This window comes from Neomonachus schauinslandi, chromosome 7 (genome assembly GCF_002201575.2).
Source record: "Neomonachus schauinslandi chromosome 7, ASM220157v2, whole genome shotgun sequence".
In the NCBI taxonomy this organism is placed as follows: domain Eukaryota; kingdom Metazoa; phylum Chordata; class Mammalia; order Carnivora; family Phocidae; genus Neomonachus; species Neomonachus schauinslandi.
Window position 1 is genome coordinate 93,772,768 of NC_058409.1, and position 25,067 is coordinate 93,797,834.

The following is a 25,067-nucleotide window of genomic DNA, read 5'->3' on the forward strand; positions in this document are numbered from 1 at the left end:
TGCTATAGTCGTGGCCTGGATTGGCACGCTGCCCCTCAGATGCCCAATTAGACAGAACTGGGGTAAATCTAATGCAGAGTACACTTGATCTCTGCTTCACCACTCAAATGAACAGCATGGGAAATTGAGTCTGACCTCATGAGTCAGCCCTGGACAAGCTCCTAACTCCGTCTCTCCCTCCAGGTAGCCAATCTGTTGACTGGGGTGTTAGGGCTAGGACAGAGGGGAGGGCCACAAACTTGATGGCTAACTTCAAAGGTAACTTTAAGGGGGCAAGTCAGTAGCTTGCTCTGAGAATTTCCTTGCAAGTGAGTGGATTAGTCAGCTCCACAATGAACTCAATCCAGCAAAAGCAAAAACTAGAGGTAAAATGATACTCAAGTTGACAAGTTTGTGACTCTGTCTGAGGGATGTGAAAAACCAAAGAGCAGTTGGCTCCCATCTCCTCAAAGGGATAACTGGATACATTCAATCCAGTATTGTCTTACCCTGAACCACAACATTGACAAAAAGCAATCAAAAGCAAAACTGAAGAAACCTGGAAACTATTACTTCTCAAGAGAGAAAACGACCTTAAAAAAAAAAATCTCAGTCGAGAAACTTAAGCAGGAAGGTGGCTGAGTGAGAATGACATGGGAATGACCGTTGAACGGTGGTGGCAGTGATGGGGAGGGTCAGGGGCCCAAGGACGACGTCTTGTCTTGGGACAGCAGGAGGGTGCGCAAACCTCCTCCAGTGGTCCCTGGCTCCCCAGGAAATGTGGGAGTCCTGCCTGCATCTAACCTGGTCTAAAATAAGTGAGTTCAATTGTTGCCAGCAAGCCGGGATCCAGTGATCCAGCCAGCGGGGAGAGTATTCAAAAAGGGGAGACTTGCAGACCACAGTCACATGGGGTGCTTGAAACCTTCAGGTCCTGACAATTTCCCATGCGTGTGCATTTCTCCCTCCCCAAATCAGTCATTTGAATGGATTTTATCTGGTTTTGTCCCTTGCCTCCCAATCTGGAGTTCTGGAAAGAAGGGAAAGCGTTTTCTAGTCGGGGACCTTGCTTTTCCCTTCCCTCGCCCCCCCGAGATTTGGAGAGGCAGCAGGAATGTTGTAGAGCACCCGTGTCCCTGAAGGAACAGCCCGTTGCAATGCACGACCATCACTATAGATCTACGATTTATGAAAATAAAGCAATATGTGCCTGTTTCGGTGCCTGCCGTTTGCCTACCAATGGTGCAGTGTTCACCATTCCAGCCCTCTCGGCATTCACATTTGCCATCCTTACAGGTCCCGTGCTCAATGCAGCGGGGGTGGCACACGCGCTGGTCACAAGCGGCGCCTGTCCAGCCCTCTTCACAGCGGCAGGCTCCCCCGACGCAGACGCCGTGAGTGCCACAGTCTACTGGGCACACTTCTGGAAGAAAAACAATGATTACAGCTCAACACCACAGCTGGCAAAACCCTCCACTGGAGGCCAGACCACACACATGGCCTGGGTCCCTGGAGCAGGCCCCACGGCCCAGCAGGTGTGTCCCGGGGGGGAGGCCTGCGCCTTCACCGGGCTGGGTATGAACTGTTACATGGCTTCTAGAGCCGCTGTTCCCATGGCCAGGTCCCTAGAGCAGCAACATCGTGGTCCCCTGGGGACTTGGGACAAATGCAAATTCTTGGGCCTTGCTTGGACCTCCTGAATCAGACACTCTGGGAGGGGGGCCCAGAAATTTGTTTTCCCAAGTCCTCCAGGTGGTTTTGATGTGCACCGGAGTGTGAGAACCACGATTCCAGAGCTCGAGGCCACCCCAGGCGGAGGTCAGACAGATGCATGTGGATCCTGACTCCCTGGCCAGCTGGGATTTTGACCCTGTTGAGAGCCTGAACTGACCAAAGGCCACTCGGGAAGCCCGCAGCTCCATCCCCACAGTGATTGCAAACCCAGCCGTCAGCCCGATCGGCACCTTGTGGCAATGAAGACCGCTCTAATCGTGCTACATTTACACAGCCTCTTTCTCAAAGGAGCTCAAAGTCTTTTGTGCTTGGGGAGGAGACAGACAGACAGATATACACTCTCTGGTATTCCAGACCTCTCACTCGAGGACAAGCACGTGCCAGACATTCATCCTGACGACAGACTGCTGAGGGAGGCATGGCTCATTGTGCCAGGGCAGGGAAAATGCAATCAGGAGGGGCAGTGACTCACTCGAAGTCACACAGCGTATCGGCAGCAAGCTTGGGCCTTGGATAGAGGGCTCCTCCTCCCCCATCCTCTGCAGAGCTTGGCCTGGACCCCCCGCATCAGCGTTGAAGCCAGAGGCGAGTGGGCTGAGAAGACGTCTCAAAATAGCCCATTTTAACTGACTCTTTCTTTTTCTTTTGGAATGAAATATTCATTTCTTTCCCATTGTAGGCAAAGCTTCACATATATTCCCTTCCTGATTGCCATGGCAATCTAACAGCTGTCTCACTACCCAGAGGAAGGGGGCGGAATGATGATCGCTTGCTTGGATAGGCACTTGTCACTGCGAACGGAACCATTCTCGGGTAGGTTGGGACTGGCTTGAACTGTTGAACCGTTCCATTTTAGGGTCACTCGGGAGGTAAGACACATACTCTTAATTTTAGGAAAATAAAGTGTACCGCGCAACTTCATTATTTTCCTGTCACTGGAGTATTGCGGAGTTTTATAACATGTTCACACGGCACCCCGAGGGAGCCTCTTTTCTGTTTTATAGGACGTTCCATTCAGTTTGTCTGGGACTGAATTGTTCTGTTTTGTTTTCTGGTACCTTGAGGGAGTGTACAGAAGAAAACCTATAATGCAAATGGAAGCATCCCTCCCGGGCCCCTCATCCGTTTGTAGTGATGAAACAAACGAGGCATGAGAACCCGTGGTGTTTTTTGTTTGTTTGTTTGTTTCTCAGGATCACAGACTCCATGACTGAGGAAGAGAGAGTAAGAAAGGCACTATGCAATTAGCCTATGTCCCTTCATCCCAAGCTAAGTGTGAAGAGTAGATTCCCACCCATTTGGGTTCATGGAAGGAGCACGGGGCTTAAGTGTTGGGAAAAGTGAGGAGGAAACCTCTTGGCTTACCAACAGAGCAGTCAGGACCCATCCAGTTGGGATCACAGCTGCAGAGACCTGTGTCGGGGACGTAAGTGCCATGCCCACTGCACTGGTCTGGGCATTGGACCCTTGCCAGCTCACAGTTTAGACCACCCCAGCCAGGGCTGCAGAGGCAGTCTCCATTTATGCAGACCCCATGGCTGGAACAGGTGGGATCCAAGCAATCAACTGAAAACAAAACAAAAAGAGGAAGAGTATTGATCACTCATGGGGGATGGGCCAGGAGATGCCAGCTTGCTGCTCTAGAAATCAGTAATTCACCAACTCCTATCCCCTGGCAAGCAAACGGAGCAGCCCAGGTAATACTTACGTGGTCTCTTGAAGAACAACCCATAAAAAACTCAAGACTTTTTTATTTGCCAAAACACTGAATCTCAAACTTGAAGAGAAGAGAAAGAGGGGCTTTCTCAAGCAGAGTTAGGAGGAACCAGATATAGAGGTGTGTCATTCAATGCTGAGAACCTTGTACTTACAAACGTTAGTACCTTCAATAAATCATATCAGAGCTTCTGAGCCCAGGACATGAATGCTGGTGATATCTCTACATGTATCCCCAAGCCCAATTATCCCTCACTATCAGAGAGGAAAAGAAGGCTCATTCTAACTTCACTAATACTTGCCTTCAGAAGGTAACAAAGGATTACAAAGAAAACCAGTGAAACTCATAAATGAGTCACTTTCCTAATTAAATGTCACTTAGGCTATGTCTAAAATTAGGTTTCATTCTCCGAACACACATCTATTGCAGGAGTTAGTAAAAGAGCAGGATAGAAGAGGTGAACCTGGGCGTGGAAATGATCCCAAAGAGGTAACCGTCCTATACATAATCAGGAGTGGCCTGAATGGGTGAGTCTCTGCCCGAGGTGCTGACACCCTCTCAGACTGTCAGTCAGAGGAGTGAATTCTGGTCACTGTCATTCTTGGCAGTTTCATGGTCTGATTGTTTGGCCATCTTAATACTCAGAGTGGATATGCATCCAGTAGGTAACATGAAGATTCTCACTGTAGAAGCAACTCAGATGAGGAGAGGTGTGAGCTGCAAAAGCCAGTTCTCAAAGACAGGACTTTTTGCATGGAAATGTGCCCCCAAACTTTGGACATCTATCCAGGATCAGAGCTGGGCAAATAGGGCTTTGTAGAGGAGGACCAACTTCCTCAGGTGTTCCTAGAAAATGATGCAGAGACGTTTGGAGAAGAGGACACTGCACACTGTGGGGGTCTGGATGGCGAATGGTGCTCCTGCAGATGGCTCAGATATTGTCTTGTGGATCAGAGAAATAGGCAGGTCTCATCACCTTATTTAACTAAGACACCCATTTTCCTCATTTTAACAGCTTGGAAATCAGGTCTCTTGGCCTAGAGTAAAGCATTTGCTTCTGCCATCTTCTGAGGGCACAGCTAGCTTGAGACCACTTTAAATTCCTTTCTTGAGGTTTCTTGGACCACACTGCTGGTGTAATTGAGTCCCTCATGTGCATGTGTGCCATCTTGTAGTTCTAATCCTCAGAGATTTTGATTTCTCCCTCTGCCCAGTGCCAAGATTGAAACAAGCAAGATTTTTGGCGTCTATATAATTCACCATGACACCGAGATGGCAACCCTTTGAGGTCCCAGCTTTTTGTAGCATAGTCTCAATTTTTTTTTTCTGCTTATAGCATACAGAATAATGGTAGGTTTAAAAATTGATGATACCTTGGCTCTAAACAGGACATTATTTAGATTACCCATGCCACAAACTATTTCATTTTGGGGGATATCAGACTTCAGGAATTTGGATTTATTAGAAATCACAGTATTCCATGAAGTTTCCAAAGAGCACTGCTCTCTTGAGGCAACAATAAGAATTTTCAGTGTAAGGAGATGTTTCTGAGCTGATCCAATCGAATCTTCTCAGGAAGATATTATTTATGAAAACCAGCTCAAAACTATTTGAGCCATGGGGAAACAGAAGCTGCCACTGATTTAACAGAAATAAAAAATACACTCTCAGAAAGGGGAATTTCAGTGATTTATTATTAGTTGGAGATGTTTATGATGATGTTAGTTGCTCTGGTTGCAATCACTTTAAGGTTGCATTCATTGTCTTGGGGACTATAACTTCTCACGATATGAACCCTTTCTGATACCTTCAGATTTGCTCAGGATGGCGGAGTGCATCTGGAGGTAAATGAATCGAAAGTTTCAAACACATAGAAGACATTTACAAAGGGGCCGTCCAATGCTTTTGGTGTCTGTCTCATGCTTAGCCTGGCTAACAAAATATAGTAAGTGTTCAATACACAGTTGATACAGAAATGAATGGCGGACTTTGCTATAAGCATTTGTCGTTAGTGAGACAAACATCCATGAAGAACTGACAAGAAAGAAATGGTGCTAACAACTTCTTGCTTTTGGGAGGAATGCTATGTAATTTGGGATCTGCACAATATGAACTAATTCATTCAGAATCAATCTTGTCCATGTTCTTCTAACAGTAGAAAATCCCGAAGTTGTAGTTTTTTCTCTGTCCCCTTTTCTAATACAGCAAAATCAAAATAGACACAAAGATATCTCATGTGCTATGTGTCCTCAAAATTACCCTCCATCTATAATTAGCTATTTAAAATGTTTGGTGAGGTGCCAACAGCTAGGAGCTTTCAAAAAATTCAAAAAAATATATCATAATCTTTTTCTTAATAGGATGAAATAAAAAGTAATATAGCCCCCCAAAAGAAAGCAAAAAGAAAATGTCATTTTTCTTCCAGATAAATTAGTTTTCTCTTCTCTATCTTAAATTATAATATGAAGAAAGGAGGAAAATCCACTGGGATTTATTAGCCCAGGAGTGGAATGTCATCCAAAGAATCATTTATTGTGTCTAGAAATATGAGCTCACTCTTTCAGTTATACCAGTAAATATGCCCTTTGTGCTACAGAATTACAGCAGCTGATGGAATAACTAAATTCAGACTTCAAGAAGAGCAGTTTCACTATGAATTTTAAATTTGGTTCCAATTTCATAAGATGGTCTTGTGGCTACATCCTTAGAGTCTTCAGCAGGCAGGAGGGACTACGGCATTTTACGAAGCTTTATAAATAGAAACAGTGTTATACTTAAAAGGGGGACAGTGGCCTTTCCCAGCTAAGTACCATGTGCCTTACAAAACCAGCCCCCCGGCAGCTGAAATCATTAGAACTCATTTAGTCTTGGGCCCTCTGTAGGTTTGACAAAAAAGGGTTGTGAATGCAATTTCTATCCCTAAGGATAAAAAAAGAGGTCAAGGAGTTTTACAAACAATATGTCCTATAAACCCCTGAAGAACCATGAATTACATTTATGAAGTTAAATGTCATTGAAAAATGACTCAACCATGAAACTGACATGAAAACATGGCTGACTTAAACTAATATGTCAATTCCTCGCTCATCACCTTCCCACTCCCCCAGACATCATTGAATGAAACCTCGGGAATCCGTCCTTTCATTTTCTTGTGCAAATTTGTTAATAGTACAACAATGTTTATGCAGCAAAAATGGAGGATGGCAACTATTGATTTCGTTGCCATGGTCATTTCAGGTCAATTGTTTGAACATTATGACTATGATGAATATCAGAAATAAAAAAGCTAAATGGAAGAAAAAGTGCTGATCCAGACTTTCTGATTCCATTTCCTATTTTGAAAACAGCATATGAATCACCTCGGTTCATTCTTTTTGGGTAGCAGAAATCAATAGAGGAGATTTCATCCTTTCATAATGATCCACGTGGCTTCCTTGTTTTGTTGGATGGTTAATTCATTCGGAACATTTAGATAGGATGGGTTCGGAGAGTAAGAAAGTTGAGAAATCACTTGAAATTCTACTCATATAGATATGCGCAATCTTTACTGGAGGAAAAAAATTCTAAGACGGGCAATGTCATTGCTCTATCATTTCGTTCTCGCCAAATGATGTATGCAAAAGGTCGTTTTAACCTTTCTTGTCATATTATTGGCCTCTCCCATGTTTTTGGCAAATGCGGCTTTGCCTTCTGCAATCCATTTATCTTTAAGAACTTTAACCTTTCAAGCAGGGTTATTAAATCAGTCCTTCTTCCATCCAAACTCCCAATTTGGTTTTATGATGCAGATGGAGGAAGGCTACCTTTTATAATAGAGGAAAAAATATATAGAGTGTTGAGCAAATGAAAATCTGGGGGTCAGACTTCTGGGTCCCATTAAGGGCATTACCACTGATGTATTGGAAAATCTTAGAAGAATAATATCATGGAAGTGGCCTCTTTGTAGCCAGAGTTCTAAAAACTATGAAATGGGAGATTTCAGAAGGGGAACTTTTGTATGTTACTAAGGATAAGTTACTGTCATGACTTCGTGGTAAAGGCTGTAATGATTGGTTACGTTTTACAGGACACTGGAGATCCATAACTTAATGGGATGTGAGGTCAGATCCACTCACACCTGAGAACCTCATAGCACCTGAGGTCCCTTCTTACAGCTTGGCAGTGAGCAGCTGAGAGAGAACACAGGATATGGCGCCTAACAGAGTCTTTTCTCAGGGGGCATCCTGAGTGGTACCCTCAAGCTGTTTCACATGGGGTAGGCTGTGGGGTTCACCGTTTCCCTTAGTTTGTTGGGAGAGTTGACACTTCTTTTTTCATTGGGAACACGGGAGGGAAAAGGGCTGTTTGAGTTGTATGGGGATGTTTGCCCAGGGGGCCTGAAGTAGAGGAAAGCTGCTCAGCTGGTAAAGAACAACTGAGCCAATTCAAAGGCTGGGGAGTGGGCCAGGGATAGACAGCACCTAGGCTCCTGCCTTCCTACCAACTCTGCTTGATACTTCATATAAAGAGAAACGAAAGATGGACAACCGGAGACCATACTCTGGAAGTGCAAATATAGAAGGGGACGACTGATAGGCAGTTTGGCGGGGTTCCCTTGCCTTATATGTCCCAGCACTTTGGTACCAAATAACTCTTCTGAAAGCACTAACCAGAGTGACTAGGACTAGTTGAAGCTGGCTTCTGATCACATCCGGAGAGGAGCTCTCTTTATCCCTGCACTTCCCGCTCCATGCCCCCTCCTTGATCACCAAGTCTCATCTCTGATAATGTTTTTTTCAGACTGGATTCAGCTGATTACATCCCTAACTTTTCCCCATGGGTGCCAGAGGCCACCTCAATGCATGCTATACTGAGTTCTTCAGAATTCACCAAATTCCAGTCCTGTGTTACACCTCCACCCTCCTCTAATTCTGTGTGATTTAGGTGGTCAGGATAATGTGACCTACAACGTGCCTAAATGACATGGGTGCCTATCATCTTTCAAGTCTGACTGCTTTCTATTGACATTAATTTTTGCTAAAATGTACACAGACATATGTGGGCACTAGATTCCTGGGGACAGTTAAAAATAAAAAGTCTATAGGGAAGACAGGGAGATCAAGGATTCTTGTGGTTTTTTTGTTTGTTTGTTTTGTTTTGTTTTGTTTTCTGGATAGCTTTAGTAATTCCCAAATCAGAGGATTTTAAATAAAGCAAAGAAAAGAGGAAGGAAGATAAGAGAAGGGGAAGAAAGAAAAAAAGGGAAAAGAAGGAGCAGGAAGGGGAGGAGGAGGAGTTCCAGGCAAAGAGCAGAAAGACAAAGGCAGAGAAAGCAATTTAAAGAGGAAAAGTAGCTAATTAACATAAAGAAGGGTAAAACAAAGCATTCCTTCCAGAACCACTCCACAGGCCTGTGTTTTCTACAGCCTTAGAAGTCTATAAAAGCCAAGGTGTTTGAAGTTCTTTGTGCAAAACACTGAAGTTTCCTTTGCAAAATGCGGAGCCTTGGATTGGGCTCATTAGCAAAAGTCTGGGCCTGCAGACGCCTCCCACCTCAGCTGCTGCCCAGGCTGGCCCTGCGGCACTTACCTTCCTCACAGTGCTCGCCTTTGTAGCCAGCTGAGCACACACAGTTCCCATCAATGCAGGAGCCGTGGCCCCCGCAGGAAGGATCGATGCACTGATTCATGGGCACATCACACTCGGCTCCTTTCCAGCCGCTGTAGCACTGGCATGTCCCTTTAGAATACTGTCCGTTCCCACTGCACAGGACAGGGCAGGCAGCTGCAAAAACCAGAGATAGAGCACCAGGTCACAGGGGGGAGTGCCTGAAGGGCTGCGTCCATCTAAGAAGGTAGAGCCCAGCTGGCATTTCAGCTTTCCTTGCAATGTTCTAGGCTGGGGACTCTGGTCGTGGAGGTGCACAGCCGACTTCAAATAAATGGTAACCAGCAGTGACCACCAATTCTATGCTTGTTATGTGCCAGGCACAGCATCGAATGCTCTATGTGCAATTTATTACTTAACCATCGTAATTATTTGATGAGGTGGAGGCTAGAATCCTGATGCCCATTTTATGCATGAGGTACAGACTGGTCAGGGTAGGTGGCCAAAGTCACAAAGCTCAAAAGAGGGGCAGCTCCCTTGGAAAGCAGGTTGGCCCAACTTTCAGCTGTGCCCTTGACAAAGCTACAGGGACACACATGTAATAATCGTAATAATCAGTGGCACAGGGAATCAGATCCCATTTTGCTGAGTATTTTACCCTCTGGTTAGACGGCTCCTATTCCTCACAAGCTGATGTCCATTAAAAAAGGAAAGGGATGGGCCACGGTTGACACACTTAATCTCTTTATGCCTTAGTTTCCTTATCTAGACCACAAAGGGATAACTTTGCCTTCCTCAAAGCATGACATGTGTAATAAAGTATAGACTAAATGTGCCTAGACTATTAAAAAAAAAGAGCAAGAAGGGGAGGGCAGGCGGAAGACAGGAAACCTCTAGTAGTTCCTGTCTCGGCTGGGACTCTGGCATCCTTCGATAGGAAGAAGGCTGAAAATCAGCGAGGACCGTCTGGTATGAGATTACCAATGGTATTCAACAGTTTCGCCTTAATCATGCCAATTCACCCCTTTTAGAGAATAAGAGTGGGATTATTAGTGGTCACCTTTAGGCTTTGGGCTTTACGTTTCAGAATCCGTTTGTAAAGAACCTAAATTTCCAACTGGGTCTCTCATTTGGGCCTAAAAGGAGGATACGACTCCCTGCTAGGGAACTGGCACTCAGAGACCTTCAGGAATGACCAACAGGGGTGTTTCAGTGACTCCTGGTTCTCTCATGATTTGGAATGCACATATACATGTGTGCATACAGCCCATGCTGTGTCCCTGTCCTATGAAGCAGTGGCACATCTAATCAGATCACTCTGCGGTCAGTGGTGCCACACTGGCTCATCAATCATCCCCTGTTGTCAGGTTTCTGTCTCGTTTTTATAATAATTAACTTCCCTTCTGTGAGTGTCTAATTTCCCAGAGCTCTAGTAAACTCCTTGAGGACAGGACCATGTTCATCACTGTTGATTTCCTTTCAGCTCTGCATTCATCAGTGCTGACGTAAGTAAATATTTCTCCTATGTTCCTGATATTTAGAGATCCTCAAATAGGGAGGTTATGGGCAAGCGCTAAAAGGACATTTATGAAAAATGTGGAAGCAAAAGAGTTTCTGGAGTAGACCTCATGCTGCACACACAGTGCCTTTTTCTGGGGGAAGTGCATGTTTTAACTTAATTGTAAACTGACTTGAAACAAAAACATTTCAACAGTTGACATATGATTGAAGGATATCCTCCCTGAAAACATTTTATAATACAACAGTTGCGAAAATTATTTAGGGTATAATTCCCAGTAGAATTCTTATCCTTCTGAATCTACCACAGGACAATAAATAATGAGTTCAAAAGTGAGAACATCAAAGCCACATATTGAATTTTGGATGGACTCTCCTTAAACGTAGGGAGCATGATTTCTATCCCCAGGAGACATAAGCAGAGATCTGGACAGAGTTGCTACCCATACTGATGGTCTAAGAGAGGGCAGAAGAAAGCTTTGAACCCAGGGTGCCCAAGATTCAGGTTAGGGACTGTTCAAATATGAAAAGCATGAGAAAAAGTATGGGCTTTTGCCAAGTTTTGGGAGGGCTTTGAAGACAAAGTAAATTTGTTCCATGTCAGTGCCTCACAGAACATGCTAAGCTCTATGGCAGGAATGGCAAATGTGTGCACACGAGCTACTATTCTCCCTTCCTGCACCTCTGCAGACTTCATCAAGTGAGCACGATCATGGCATCTTGTCACCCAGAGCCTAGACAGGGCCTCAAAAACTTCAATGCAGTGCCCAGGATGAGACCTGCAAGAAGGCAAAGTTGGCATTCGAGAGAAAATCCACTTTCCATTTCTGATCTAGGTAACATTAAAGGTATCTCTTCTACTGGAAAGACTAGAATTGGCATCATTTCCTACCCCACTTCTCTTGCCCACTGATATAGGAAACTAGTGAGAAGGGCAGCCATACATGTAGTGAAATGAGCTTCTAAGGCTGTTTCTTTTTTTTTTTTTTAAAGATTTTATTTATTTATTTGAGACAGAGAGAATGAGAGACAGAGAGCATGAGAGGGAGGAGGGTCAGAGGGAGAAGCAGACTCCCTGCCGAGCAGGGAGCCCGATGCGGGACTTGATCCCGGGACTCCAGGATCATGACCTGAGCCTAAGGCAGTCGCTTAACCAACTGAGCCACCCAGGCGCCCCTAAGGCTGTTTCTGACTTGAGGATTCTATATCGGACAAGCTGCCATGAACAGCAGAGAAAGTTACATCAAATCACCACCACTGGACTCCCACTGCACCTTCTTTCCTCTCAAAGAGTAGAAGAGGGTAGAAAGTAAGGAGCAAATAAATACTGTCTTTATTAATTGATAAAGTACAGTTATAATATTTATTCATATTGAAACTATTTTTCTTCTGCATAAACTCCACGTGGCAAAAAAAAAAAAAAAAGGATTGTCTAAAAGGTAAGAATGGATTTTATTTAAAACCAGGTGCCTGGGAAATCAAATTTAAAATGTGACCTACTTAAAATACTCAGGGGGAAAAAATGGAGAATAGTGAGGTCAGAGAATTCTCCACATTCTAAATGCAGCCTTCTTTCAATATATTTGCTGTGTGCTCACCAGGAGTGTGGTAACAAATGCAAAACTCTGTGGTGTTCTCTGGAAAGCGGGGCACTGGATGGGCTTGGCTGATGCCACATAAAAAAAGTAGAAGCAGGGGCTCCTGGGTGGCTCAGTCATTAAGCATCTGCCTTCGGCTCAGGTCATGATCCCAGGGTCCTGGGATCGAGCCCCACATTGGGCTCCCTGCTCAGCGGGAAGCCTGCTTCTCCCTCTCCCACTCCCCCCTGCTTGTGTTCCCTCTCTCGCTGTTGTCTCTCTCTGTCAAATAAATAAAATCTTTTTTTTTTTATCCCACTCCCCCTGCTTGTGTTCTCTCTCTCGTTTGTGTCTCTTTCTCTGTCAAATAAATAAATAAAATCTTAAAAAAAAAAAAGTGGAAGCAGCTTAAAGAGGAATGAATTTCCCTAGTAATCCATTTGCCATTGGGGCAGAGTACAAAAGCCAGAAGTGAGCCTTCTAGTGGTCGCTGGGCTGACCTGCACGGAGAGCACCATCCTTCAGGAGTAACTGACTCATTCTCAGACATAACTCAACCCAGAGGCTCACAGTATGTAAGGCTCAGCCTGATCCTCATTTGAGAGGCTGAATGTGAAGTGGGGACCTCTTTTGTATTCATAACTCTTCTTGTATTTTTACTATCACTAAATCTACATGATTTTTTTTCTGACAGGTTATAGGACAAACAACTCCTGACTCCACACACCCTGCCCAGAGGTAACATAGAACAGAATTGGAGGGGCACCTGGGTGGCTCAGTTGGTTAGGTGACTGCCTTCGGCTCAGGTCATGATCCTGGAGTCCCGGGATCGAGTCCCGCATTGGGCTCCCTGCTTGGCGGGGAGTCTGCTTCTCCCTCTGACCCTCCTCCCTCTCATGCTCTCTGTCTCTCATTCTCTCTCTCTCAAATAAATAAAATCTTTAAAAAAAAAAAAAAGAACAGAATTGGAAAGAGCAAGGATTTTGGTGTCATAAAGATCTGGCTTTAAAATCTGGCCTGTCGGGGCGCCTGGGTGGCTCAGTCGTTAAGCGTCTGCCTTCGGCTCAGGTCATGATCCCAGGGTCCCAGGATCGAGCCCCGCATCAGGCTCCCTGCTCAGTGGGAAGCCTGCTTCTCCCTCCCCCACTCCCCCTGCTTGTGTTCCCTCTCTCGCTGTATCTCTCTCTGTCAAATAAATAAAATCTTAAAAAAAAAAAAAAATCTGGCCTGTCATGGACCAGTTTCGGGGTTTTGGTCAGATTACTGCTTTTCTCTGAGACCCAAGTTTACCTTCAAAATATTGTCTTTCAGAGTTGAGGGAGCATTAAGTGTGATTACGTGTGCAAGGACTCAGTAGCTGACACACGGTTTACGATGAACAGATGTTCCCTCTGGAAATTCCAAACTGAGTCTCCAAATGGACTGCAAGGGTTAATAACACTAAAAATGCAGTATGTCTCAGATGTACACATGCATGGGCACATGCACTCACACACACACACACACACACACACACACACACCACCACCTCCCCCATAAGATTTTCAAATAATACTAATGGAAAGAGCTCATCTTCTTCCCCTAGTCTTCTCTGGTTGTGGGTGGGAGGTGGTTCTGGAATCACATGTGGCGTGTTTTATGTCCCTGCCTCTTTCCTCTTTCTAAGGCTTACAGGAGCAGCACACTGCATTCAAGCTACTATTTAAAATTAATTAAAATGTTTGTATAAAGTGACTATTCTTGTTTTACTAAATCTAGTAGATGGAAGCTCTAAGACTCACGCAGAAGGAAAATAAATTACCATCGCCACTAACAACTGACAAGTTAACAGACTGATGACAAAAAAGAAAAAAAAAGAGAGACACAATTTAGATTCACCTAAATGGTGTAAAACTCATTTTAATGATCAAACTGGAGCTTTTTTTTTTTTTTCCCCTCTCCCAAAGTTCTCTGTGAGGGATGAAATGAATTATCAGTGTTATTTACTCAGTGGGAAGTAACAGGACAAGCCACCCGGGTCTGCTGTTTTAAGTAAAACAAGTCCCATCTACTTGAAGCTTGCAGTAGAGGAAATACCTGGAGAAAATGTAAAGATGTTGAAAAGGCTGAATCATAAGGCAGAGGGAAAATATCTGCATCTTGCCAAGTCATTTATAGGCAGGGCTAGATGTACAGAGGGAATTTCAGATATTGTGCCTTTTAAAAATTATTTGAAATATGATTGAAAGGCTCTGTGGAAAAGAGACTTGAGAATACTTGAACCTAGTAATCTGGGTAAATTGTCAAAATAGCACTAACAATTGGTGGCCTTATTTCCCAGTTATTCAATAAATATTTATGAATAACCTAATATGTGCTAGTAGCTGGGTTAGGTGGTAGGAAAAAAGTGTTGTAGAAATAAGGATGCCTTGATTCTCCTGACGCAATTGAGGATGTAATATTTGGGTTACAAAAGCAAAGCAAGCAAAGTTCAGTGTCTTTAATATCAAAACTGGTGTCCCATTGTCTTTCCTGATTGTAGAATTAGCTTGGTGCTGAGCATAATGTGTTAGGAAAGATAGGTTTCACTTCTTGCTAGGTCCCTGCAAATGGCAATATATTTGGTAGACAATAAAGCTTAACATCTACTGAACATGTATTCAAAAATAAATTCCAGAGTGATGTCACCAAGATGGTGACACTTCCTTGACTTTGTTCTCTTTCACAGGAATAACAACTAACAACTATTCATGAACAAGATACCACTGAGAAAATCCTAGAACATGGGGGTGAGGCTGAAGACCCTCCTGCAGCTCAAAGACAGATTGCAGTAAGAGGTAAAATAAATGGCTACATTTGACTGCATTGTCTCTCCCCCATGCCAGGGCAGCACTACGTGGAGACATTTCCCTGAGCCTTCAGCTCCTCCAATGGGAAAAAAGAACCCTGGGGGAACAACCAGCCCCATACCCCACCATTGTGGGTTGCTATGTGGGAGCCCTGACTCTGATCTCAGGGGAACTGCAGGGGGTTGCAGGGGAATCCCAACCACTTGGGATTGCAGGGGAATCCCAACTACTGGGAGTCTGACTGCGAGGGACGCCCAAAGTGTATCCCAACCAGCAGTTTTGTTCATCTACAGAACAAAGGTGGGGGTGTACTCTGATCAGGGGACTTGGTGGGATGCAGACCTGCCTGATTTGGATTTTTATTTATTTATTTATTTTTAAAGATTTTATTTGACAGAGAGAAACGCAGCAAGAGGGGGAACACAAGCAGAGGCAGAAGGAGAGGGAGAAGCAGGCTTCCCGCTGAGCAGGGAGCCCAATGCGGGGCTCAATCCCAGGGCCCTGGGATCATGACCTGAGCTGAAGGCAGACGCTTAACAACTGAGCCACCCAGGTGCCCCTGATTTGGATCTTTAAAAGAGGAGTTTTGTGGGCTCTAGAACCTAGTTTGCCCATACCCAAGCAAGGAGCTGAATCATAGCCCTACCCACTGTAGGGAGAGAGTCTTCCAGCCCCATCTGACCAGAAGGGCTGCTGACAACTCCTGGAAGCAGTGTAGCCCAATGGTGCTTGAGTTAAGAGGCAGACAGGAAGAGCTGACTGCCCCCAAAGCAAAGCTAGTACAAGGCATGGAGGGTTTCTGTGCTATGCACAGGTAGAGGGATTAATTCATAGCCAAGGCTGAAGGTAGCTCTCAGGCCCTCCCACCCGGAGAGTCTGTTTGGATATCAAGAGTAGCCTGGAGTAATCCTTCCCCCTCCCACCCAGGCAAGGGGGCCGAGACATAGTGCCACACACTGTGGAGTGTGACTTTTGGCCCTATATGCCAGGGCTGGCAAAAAACCAGAAAGCTGCACAGCCCAATGGTGCTAGAGCTGAGAGTAGGGCAGGCAGAGCCAGCAGTTTGCAGAGCAAAGCCAGTAGACCTGTTTGGCCCTGGAGCTTGGAGTACAAGTCAGCATGCGTTAAGACAACAAAGAGTTTTACTGGTTTTAGAGCATCTTCCCTCACAGTGCCCTGGCAGGGAATCTAATTTGTAGCCCTGCTCATTGCTGAGTACAACCTTCAGCCTGTCTGACCAAGGAACCTGACCAGAGCACATAGGAAGCTACATAGCCCATTCAACAACCCTACATACAGTGGCATTTAAACAGAGAGCATAGCCTGTGGTTTCCTTTGTTTGTAGAGCAAAATGAGTGGCCTCATATGACTAGAGAATTCAGTGAATACCCTGGCCTGATTTGAACTCCCAAACAATGAACTGTACAAACCTTGGGTCTTGGCCTGCTGCCCTGACTAATTCATAGTCCGTCCATTACTGACTATAATACCTGGTCCTGACTATTTATTAAGCCTGACCAGAGAATCCAGGAAACCATGGAGCCTATCCTATAGCTTCACTTGGGTAGAGAACCAAGCCAGCAGTCATATTCAACTGTTCTCAGCCTTGTCCTTAGGGCTCAAATAGTTGCCTTGCCCCCAAACAGACCATAATAGCAGGCCCCACCTGCCCAAGAACAGTACCACTAGACACACCCAGAAAGCCAAAATGAGCTGTTGAGGAGCTGTATTTTCCAAAGTAAACCTGTAAAATCTGGAAGAAGAGTCCCATTACTCAAATGGGCAGATATTAACATAAAGAATCAAGGACCACAAAAGAATCAGGTAAATATGACACTACTGAAGGAAACTATAAAATTCCAATAACTGACCCTAAGAAATGGAGATGTATGAACTGTCAGACAAAGAATTCAAAATAATCCTCTTAAGGAAGTTCAGTGAACTATAAGAAAACAGAACTAAGTGAAAGTAGGAAAATGATGTATAAGCAAAATGAGAAGTTTGGCAAGGAAATAAAAACTATCAAAAAAATTCCTCGAGTTGAAAAATACAATAACTGAACTGAGAATTCAATAGAGAGTTTCAAAAGTAGAGACTTGACCACGCAGAAGAAAGAATGTATGAGCTGGAGGATAGAACATTGGAAATCACCCAGTCAATGGAGCAAAAAGAAAAGAATGAAAGAGTGAAGAAAGCCTATAGGAATTATAGGACACAATGAAAAGAAACAATATTCACATTATGGGAATTCCAGAAGGTGAGAAACAGAGAACAGAAACTATACTTAAAGCAATAATGGCTGAAAACTTCCCAAACCTAGGGAGAGAAATGGACATCCAGATCCATGGGACTGAAAGAACCAAAAATAGGCTGAACTCAAATAGGGCTACACTGTGACACATTAATTAAATTGTCAAAAGTCAAAGACAAAGAAAGAATTTTAAGAGCAGCAAGAGAAAAATCAAAGTTATATACAAGGGAATACCCATAGGACAATCAACTAATGTTTCCATAGAAACTTTTCAGGCCAGGAGAAAATGGGATGACATATTCTGAACATCAAATAAAACTGTCAACCAAGATTTCTATACCTGGTGAAGCTATTCTTCAGAAACAATGGAGGAATAAAGACCTACCCAAATAAACAAAAGCTGAGGGAGTTCATGACCACCAGACCTGCATTACAAGAAATGCTAAAGGAGTTTTGTGAGTGGAAGTGAAAGAATGCTAATTAACATCATAAAAACATAAAAAGGTAGTGTAAATCTCACTGGTAATGGTAAATATATAGTTAGATTCTGCAATATGGTAATAGTGATGCACAACTAAGTTATAACTCTAGCTCTAGTTCTAAGTTATGCAATATAAAAAACATGTAAGCTGTAATAGCAATAATCTAAAATGTGAGTGGGAAAAGTGTAAAATAATGAATTTATTAAAATTAAGTTGTTAATAGTTTAAAAGATGGTGTCATAAGTTTAAAATATTTTATGTAAATTCCACGGTAACCACAAGAGAAAATCTTCTAGTAATTACACAAAAGAATACAAGAAATAAATCTAAATATACTGATGTCAAAAGACAACAAAACACACAAAAAAGATAGCAGGATAAGAAATAAGGAACAATGGATCTACAGAACAACCAGAAAACAATTAACAAAATGGCAATAGTAAGTGTTTACTTGTCAATAATTTTTTTTTTAAGATTTTATTTATTTATTTGAGAGAGAGAGAATGAGAGACAGCATGAGAGGGAGGAAGGCCAGAGGGAGAAGCAGACTCCCCGCCGAGCAGGGAGCCCGATGTGGGACTCGATCCCGGGACTCCAGGATCATGACCTGAGCCGAAGGCAGTCGCTTAACCAACTGAGCCACCCAGGCGCCCTGTCAATAATTATTTTAAATGTAAATGATTAAAATCTCCAGTCAAAACACGAAGAGTGGCTGAATGGATAAAAAGAGAAGACCCAACAACATGCTACCTAAGAGACTTGTGTTAGCCTCAAAGATACAGAGAGTGAAGGGATGGAAAAAAAAGACATTTCAAGTAAAAGGTTACAACAACAACAAAAGGCAGAGTAGCTACACTTATATCAGACAAAAGAGACTTTAAAAATGATAAAAAGAAACAAGGGAAGTCATTATATAAAGGGGTCAATACATCAATAAGAGAAAAACAATTGTAAATATTTATGTGCCCGACATTGGAGCACCTAAATATATAAAGCAAAAACTAACAGAGCTAAAAGGAGAAATAAACAGTAATACAATAATAGTTGGGGACTTTAATACCCCATTCTCAACAATGGATAGATCATCCAGACAGAGAATCGATAAGGAAATAGCTGATTTGAGCAACACTATGATCAAATAGACCTAATAGACATATACAGAAGCTTCTGTTCAACAACAGCAGTATATATGTTCTTCTGAAGAACACATAAAACATTTTCTAGGATAGACCATATGTGAGGCCACAAAACAAGTCTTAGAAAAAATCAAGAAGATTAAAATTATACCAAGAACCTCCCAAACCACAGTGGCATGAAACTAGAAATCAAGAGCAAGGGGAAAACTGGAAAATTCACAAACACATGGAAATTAAACAACATCTTCCTGAACAAACAATTGATCAAAGAAGAAATTAAAGGGGAAAAAGATTTCTTGAGACAAATGAATATAGAAATAAAACATATTGGAACTTATGGGATGCAGCAAAAGCAGTTCTAAGTGGGAAATTTACAGCAATAAATGCCTACATTAAGAAGCAAAAAGAGCCCCAATAATCAACATAACTCTATGCCTTAAGGAACTAGAAATCAAAAAAAACTAAGCCCAAAGTTAACAGAAGAAAAGAAATTGTAAGGATTAGAGTGGAAATAAATGAAATAAGAGAACAGAAAAACAATAGGAAAGATTAACAAAATTAAGAGTTGGTTCTTTGATAAGATAAACAAAATTGACAAACCCTTAGCTAGACTAACCAAGGGAAAAAAAAAAGGATCCAAATCAACAAATTGAAAAATCAAAAAGGAGACATTACAACTGATAACACAGAAATACAAAGGATCAGAAAAGGCATGAACAACTATTCACCAACAAACTGGACAACCTAGAAGAGATGGAAAAATTCTTAGAAATAAACAAATTACCAGAAAGGAGACTGAATTAGTAATAAAAAAAATCTCCCAATGAAGAAAAGCCCAGAACCAGATGGCTTCATTGGTTAATTTTACCAAACATTTAAAGAAGAATTAACACCAATCTTTCTCAAACTCTTCCAAAAAATTCCAACTGGAGATCCTGTTTGGGAAACTCAGAGTAGCCTGGAGTGGCCCCTCATCTTCCCACCCAGTCAAGGGGGCTGAGAATACATTTTATAGGCTAGCATTGTCTGATACCCAAACCAGAAAATAATCCTACCAGAAAAGGACACTACAGGTCAGTATCCCTAATAAATATAGATGCTAAACTCTCACCAAAATACTAGCAAACTGAATTTAGCAGTACATTAAAAGGATCATTCACCATGATCAAGTGGGATTTATCCCTGGGATGCAAAGATGGTTCACATACATCAACCAATTAATGTGACACATTACATTAATAAAAGGAACCAAAATAATACCACATCAATAGACACAGAAAAAAGCATTTGACAAAATTATCATCCATTCATGATAACTCTTAACAAATTAGGCAAAAAAGGAACATATCTCAACATAATAAAGCCCACATATGATGAGCCCATAGCTAACATCATAGTCAATGGTGAAATGTTGAAAGCTTTTCCTCTAAGATCAGGAACAAAACAAGGGTGTCCACTCTCATTACTCCTATCCAACAAAGTATTAGAAGTACTAGCAAGAACAATCAGGCAAGAAAAAGAAATAAAAGGCACTGGAATTGGAAAGGAAGAAGTAAAATTGTCTCTATTTGCAGATGACATGATTTTATACAGAGAAAAACCTTAAAACACTCAACCAGAAAACAGATCTAATTGACGAATTCCATAAAATTGCAGGATACAAAATTAACATACAAAAATCAGTAGTATTTCTATACACTAACAACAATTTTTTTGAAAAAGAAAGAAACTAATGCCATTTCCAATAGCATCAAAAACAATAAAATACTTAAGAATAAATTTAACTAAGGAGGAGAAAGATCTCTATTCTGAAAGCTACAAGACACTGATGAAAGAAATCAAAGAAGACACAAATAAATAGAAAGGTATCCTGTACTTATGGATTGGAAAAATTAATATTGTTAAAACATCAGTTTTACCAAAAGTCATCTATAGATTCAATGCAGTTTTTATCAAAATTCCAATGGCATTTTGGCTCACAAAAGACCACAAATAGAAAAAGAGATCCTGAGAAAGAACAAAGCAGGAGATATCATACTTTTTGGTTTCAAGCTATACTATAAAGATATAGTCTTCAAAACAGTATGGTCCTGGCATAGAAGCACACACATAGGTCAATAGAAAGAATTGTAGGGTCCTAAAATAAACCCAATCGTATATGGTCAACTAATATTTGGCAAGGGAGCCAAGGGCATTTACTGGAGAAAAGGTGGTTTCTTCAATAAAATGGAGCTGGGAAAATTGGATATTCACATGTAAAAGAATGAAACTGGACCCCTCTCTTACATCACTTACAAAAATTAACTCAAAATAGATTAAAGACTTAAATGTAAGACCTGAAACTATGAAACCCCTAGGAGAAAACATAGGAACAAAGCTCCTTAACATGGATCTTGCTAATGATTTTTTTGGATATGATACCTAAAGCACAAGCAACGAAATAAGAAGAAACAAGTGGACTACTTCAAACTAAAAAGCTTCTCCACAGCAAAAGAAAACCATCAACACTGTGAAAGACAACCCTCAGAATAGGAAAAAAAAAATATTTGCAAACCCCATGTATCTGATGAGGGGTTAATATCCAAAACATATAAGGAAGTCATATAACTCAATAGCAAAAACAAACGAAAACAAAAGCAAATAACCCAATTTAAAAATGGGCAAAGGACCTGAATAGGCATTCCTTCAAAAAAGATACACCAATGGGTACATGAAAAGATGCTCAACATCACTAGCCCTTAAGGGAAATGAAAATTAAAGCCACAATGAGATATCACCTCACGTCTGTAAGAATGGCCATCATTAAAAGAGCTAACATACGCTGACATAGATGTGGAGAAAAGGGAACATGTGTGCACTGTTGGTGGGATTGTAAATCGGTATGGATCCTAAGGAGAGGAGTATAAGGATCCTCAAAAAATAGAACCACCATGAACAGCAGTTCCACTCCTGGGAATATACTCAAAGTGAACAAAACCACTAACTCAAAAAGATATCTGCACCCCCATATTCATAGGAGCATTGTTAATAACCGCTAAGACATGGAAACGGTCTAAATGTTCATGATGGGTAAACAAATAAAGAAGTTATGGTGTATATACACAACGGGATATTATTCAACCATAAAAAATGAGGACATCCTACTATTTGCAACAATATGGATGGAACTTGAAGGCACTATGCTAAGTGAAATGTCAGATGGAGAAAGACAAAACTGTACCATCTCATCTACATGTGGAATCTGAAAGACAGCACAACAACAGACCAAACTCATGGAAAAAGAGATCATCAGACTTGTGGTTACCAGACGTGGGGGGGTGGATTGGAGGAAGGTGGTCAAAAGTTTCACTTATAAGACAAATAAGTACTGGGGCTATAATGTACAGCATGAGGACTGTAGCTAGCACTGCTGTATGATATATAGGACAGTAGTGAAGAGAGTAAAATTCTAAGAGTTCTCATCACAAGGAGAGAAACTTTTTCCTGTGTTATTGTTCTTTTCTTTTTATGAGAAAGACATCTATATGAGGAGATGAATGGTAGCTGAATCTACTGTGGTAATCATTTCACAATCTATATAAATCAAACCATCATGCTGTATGCCTTAAACTTATACAGTGCTGTATGTTAATTATTTCTCAGTAAAACTGAAAAAAAAAAATTCCACACAGATTAAAGATCTAAATAGAAAAAAAAAGCTACAAAAGCATTAGAAAAAATAGTGAAGACTAATTTTATTTTCTTGGGAGGAGGATATGTAAGGAAGACAAATTCTAGAGATTGAGAAGGAAAAGAAGATCGGGTTTGATTACATTTGATTTACATCTTCTATACTACAAAGAATGCCCTAAACAAAATTAAGGGATGAGCAACCTCAGGAAGAAATATTTTTAACACATTTTACAGAATACAGTTTGCTATTTGAAATACATAAAAAGCTCTTACAAATCAGTAAAAAGTGACGAATGAATGAAAACCTGGGCAAAGAACATATAAATAGAGATGTAAACTGCCAATAAAAGTATGAGAAGACACACAGCTTCACTAGCAATTAATTAAGTATAGATAAAATAATGAGAAATCATCCTTGGCTTATTAGATTGGGGGAAAAAAAATACATTCAAAAGACTGATAACCACCAAGACTGCCATGGCTGAGGGGAAATGGGTTCTGTCAAACACAGCTGGTGGGGGCCGAAATGTAAACTAGCTCTCTGGGGCTGGGGATAATTTGTCACTGTCTGGATAGCTCCCTGGTTCACTGTGCCCAACCGAAAAGCCTGTTGACCTCCATGCCTCAGTTTTCCCTCCCTAGTAAATGGGCAGGGCGATAAAGGGCTCTTTGTGTAGGAATAGTGAGGAGGTTGGAAAATAAAAGTTAGGAACAATTATAAAAGTACAAATGCAAAGATCACCAGCCATTCTGATCACGATGGTCACCTCTGACTCAAAGAGCAACCCCCACTTCCTGCCTGGAACATTCCAATGCTAGTTGGTCTCAGTGGGGGCAAGATCCGGCAGGACCCCCATGAAGAGAAGAAAGCAGAGGGCACTTCTGACAGACAGCGGCAGAGTCTTTGCCTCAGAGGGCCAAAGTTCAGGTGCACCAACTTCCTCGTTCCTGTTCTGTCAAATGGCACATTAATAAGCAAGAAAGCGATTCAGGGAAGAATTTCCAGAAGGACAAAAAACTCATCAGGTGTGTCAGATCTCTGACATTCAGGAGCCATGTGGGGAAAGACGCACACGCTGACTTAAGCACGAAAGTATGGATGCTTTAATTAATCCGGGGTGAATTTAATTGCTTTAGTTAAGTGGAAATCGGGTTAAAAATGATGCAGAGCATGCTGGGGTGTGTTAAAAACATGACATATGAGTTGGATGAATCGATAAATTAAAAGTGCACAGATGTTTTAATTAAACCCAGGGAAGTTAACGAAGATCGCAAGAGACTTTTAAGCCTATGATTAATTCAATTCATTTAAAATACCTGTAGAGATATGGGGATGCCTCCATTTTGAGAGTTATAAAAGTTCTCAATCGGTAAGTGCTTAAGCTGTTCTTAAGAAACGTCTAAGTTTGTGTGTGTGTGTGTGACTGAACAACATTAATTACATAATGAATATTTAAGTTCTTCACAGTACACAGTAAACCTTTCTGCAGCTCAAGTCCAGAAATAAAGTAGCTTTTCACTTATTGCAGTTCGAGCAATGAGACGTGTCTGCAAATTATCGTTGTCTTGTTATCTACAAGCACGGAAGATTCCAGAAGACCTAGAGGGTCTATTTATTTACTGCTGTCTCCCCAGCTGGTAGAGCAGTGCCAGACATAGTGTAGGCTTAGCGGTTAGCCTGAATTTCCCTTCATTTTTACTCGCTGTGTGACAATAGATGCTATTTTTAGCCTTGATTTCCTTATCTTTAAAATGGGACAAGAATTCAGGAGTACCTACCTCATTGTGTTTTTAAGAGGGTGAAACGAGATAATGTCTATAAAGTGCTATGTACAGTGCCTGGTAAATAATAAGAAATCTATAAATGGATTTTATTATTTTTATTAGGAGAAAATTATTCTGACTCATCCCATTATAAAGGGACAGGTAAAGGTGAAGCACCCTCTTTCATGTCACCCATCCCAGCCGACTTCCTCTCTTAACACTGGTTTATTTACTAATACAGAAGGGCCACTAAAACCTAGGAGATGAATGGTAGCTGAAAACCCTACTACTTTTCCTAAAACCTACTACTTCTCCTACTCTGTGCATCATGTCGACAGCAAGTTCCCCCAGGGTTAGCTAGGCACTCTGCTTCCTAAGGCCGCTTGGCAACTTATCTAGTCACAAAGGGGGAAAAAAAAAAAAACCCTTTTTAGTCTCCAGAGCAATTTAACTTGGGGGGAGGGCTGACTGATTTAAGCCCCGAGAAGTGATTTGTTTGGTAATACAGTAAGCACGGGAAACATGAATAGCCAGTTTTGGAGGCTGTGGGCATGGACTCACAGGAGGCCACTACATAATGGGGAATGCAACTTCTACATGCTGGAGGCGGGCCTCCTCCTCCTGCATGAGCCGGGGAGCTGGGGTGGGGGTCAAAGTGACGTTGCTGCTTCTGGTCACAACTCTCTTTGGGGTGTCTCAGCAGAGTTCAAGGGCAATGTTATCTAGACTCAGACTTGAATGGCACAAGAGTCTTCTGGGGATCCCATAAGAATGCAGATTCTGATTCAGAAGGGCTGGAATCAGAAGATGATTCTGATTCAGA

General features: G+C 42.0%; 1 protein-coding gene across 3 annotated transcripts in view; it reads right to left on the reverse strand.

The window, feature by feature from the left end:
* The window catches only part of TENM2 (teneurin transmembrane protein 2), a 923,271-nt gene that overhangs the window by 138,459 nt on the left and 759,745 nt on the right, over positions 1–25,067 (reverse strand). For 2 of the 3 annotated variants that reach the window (XM_044917119.1, XM_044917120.1), the window contains 3 exons: positions 8,999–9,193; positions 3,079–3,279; positions 1,190–1,402 (listed from right to left, as the gene is read on the reverse strand). In XM_044917119.1, the coding sequence (XP_044773054.1) occupies positions 1,190–1,402; positions 3,079–3,279; positions 8,999–9,193 (609 nt within the window). The remainder of the gene's footprint in view (positions 1–1,189; positions 1,403–3,078; positions 3,280–8,998; positions 9,194–25,067) is intronic. The other variant, XM_021701194.1, reaches the window with a different exon arrangement.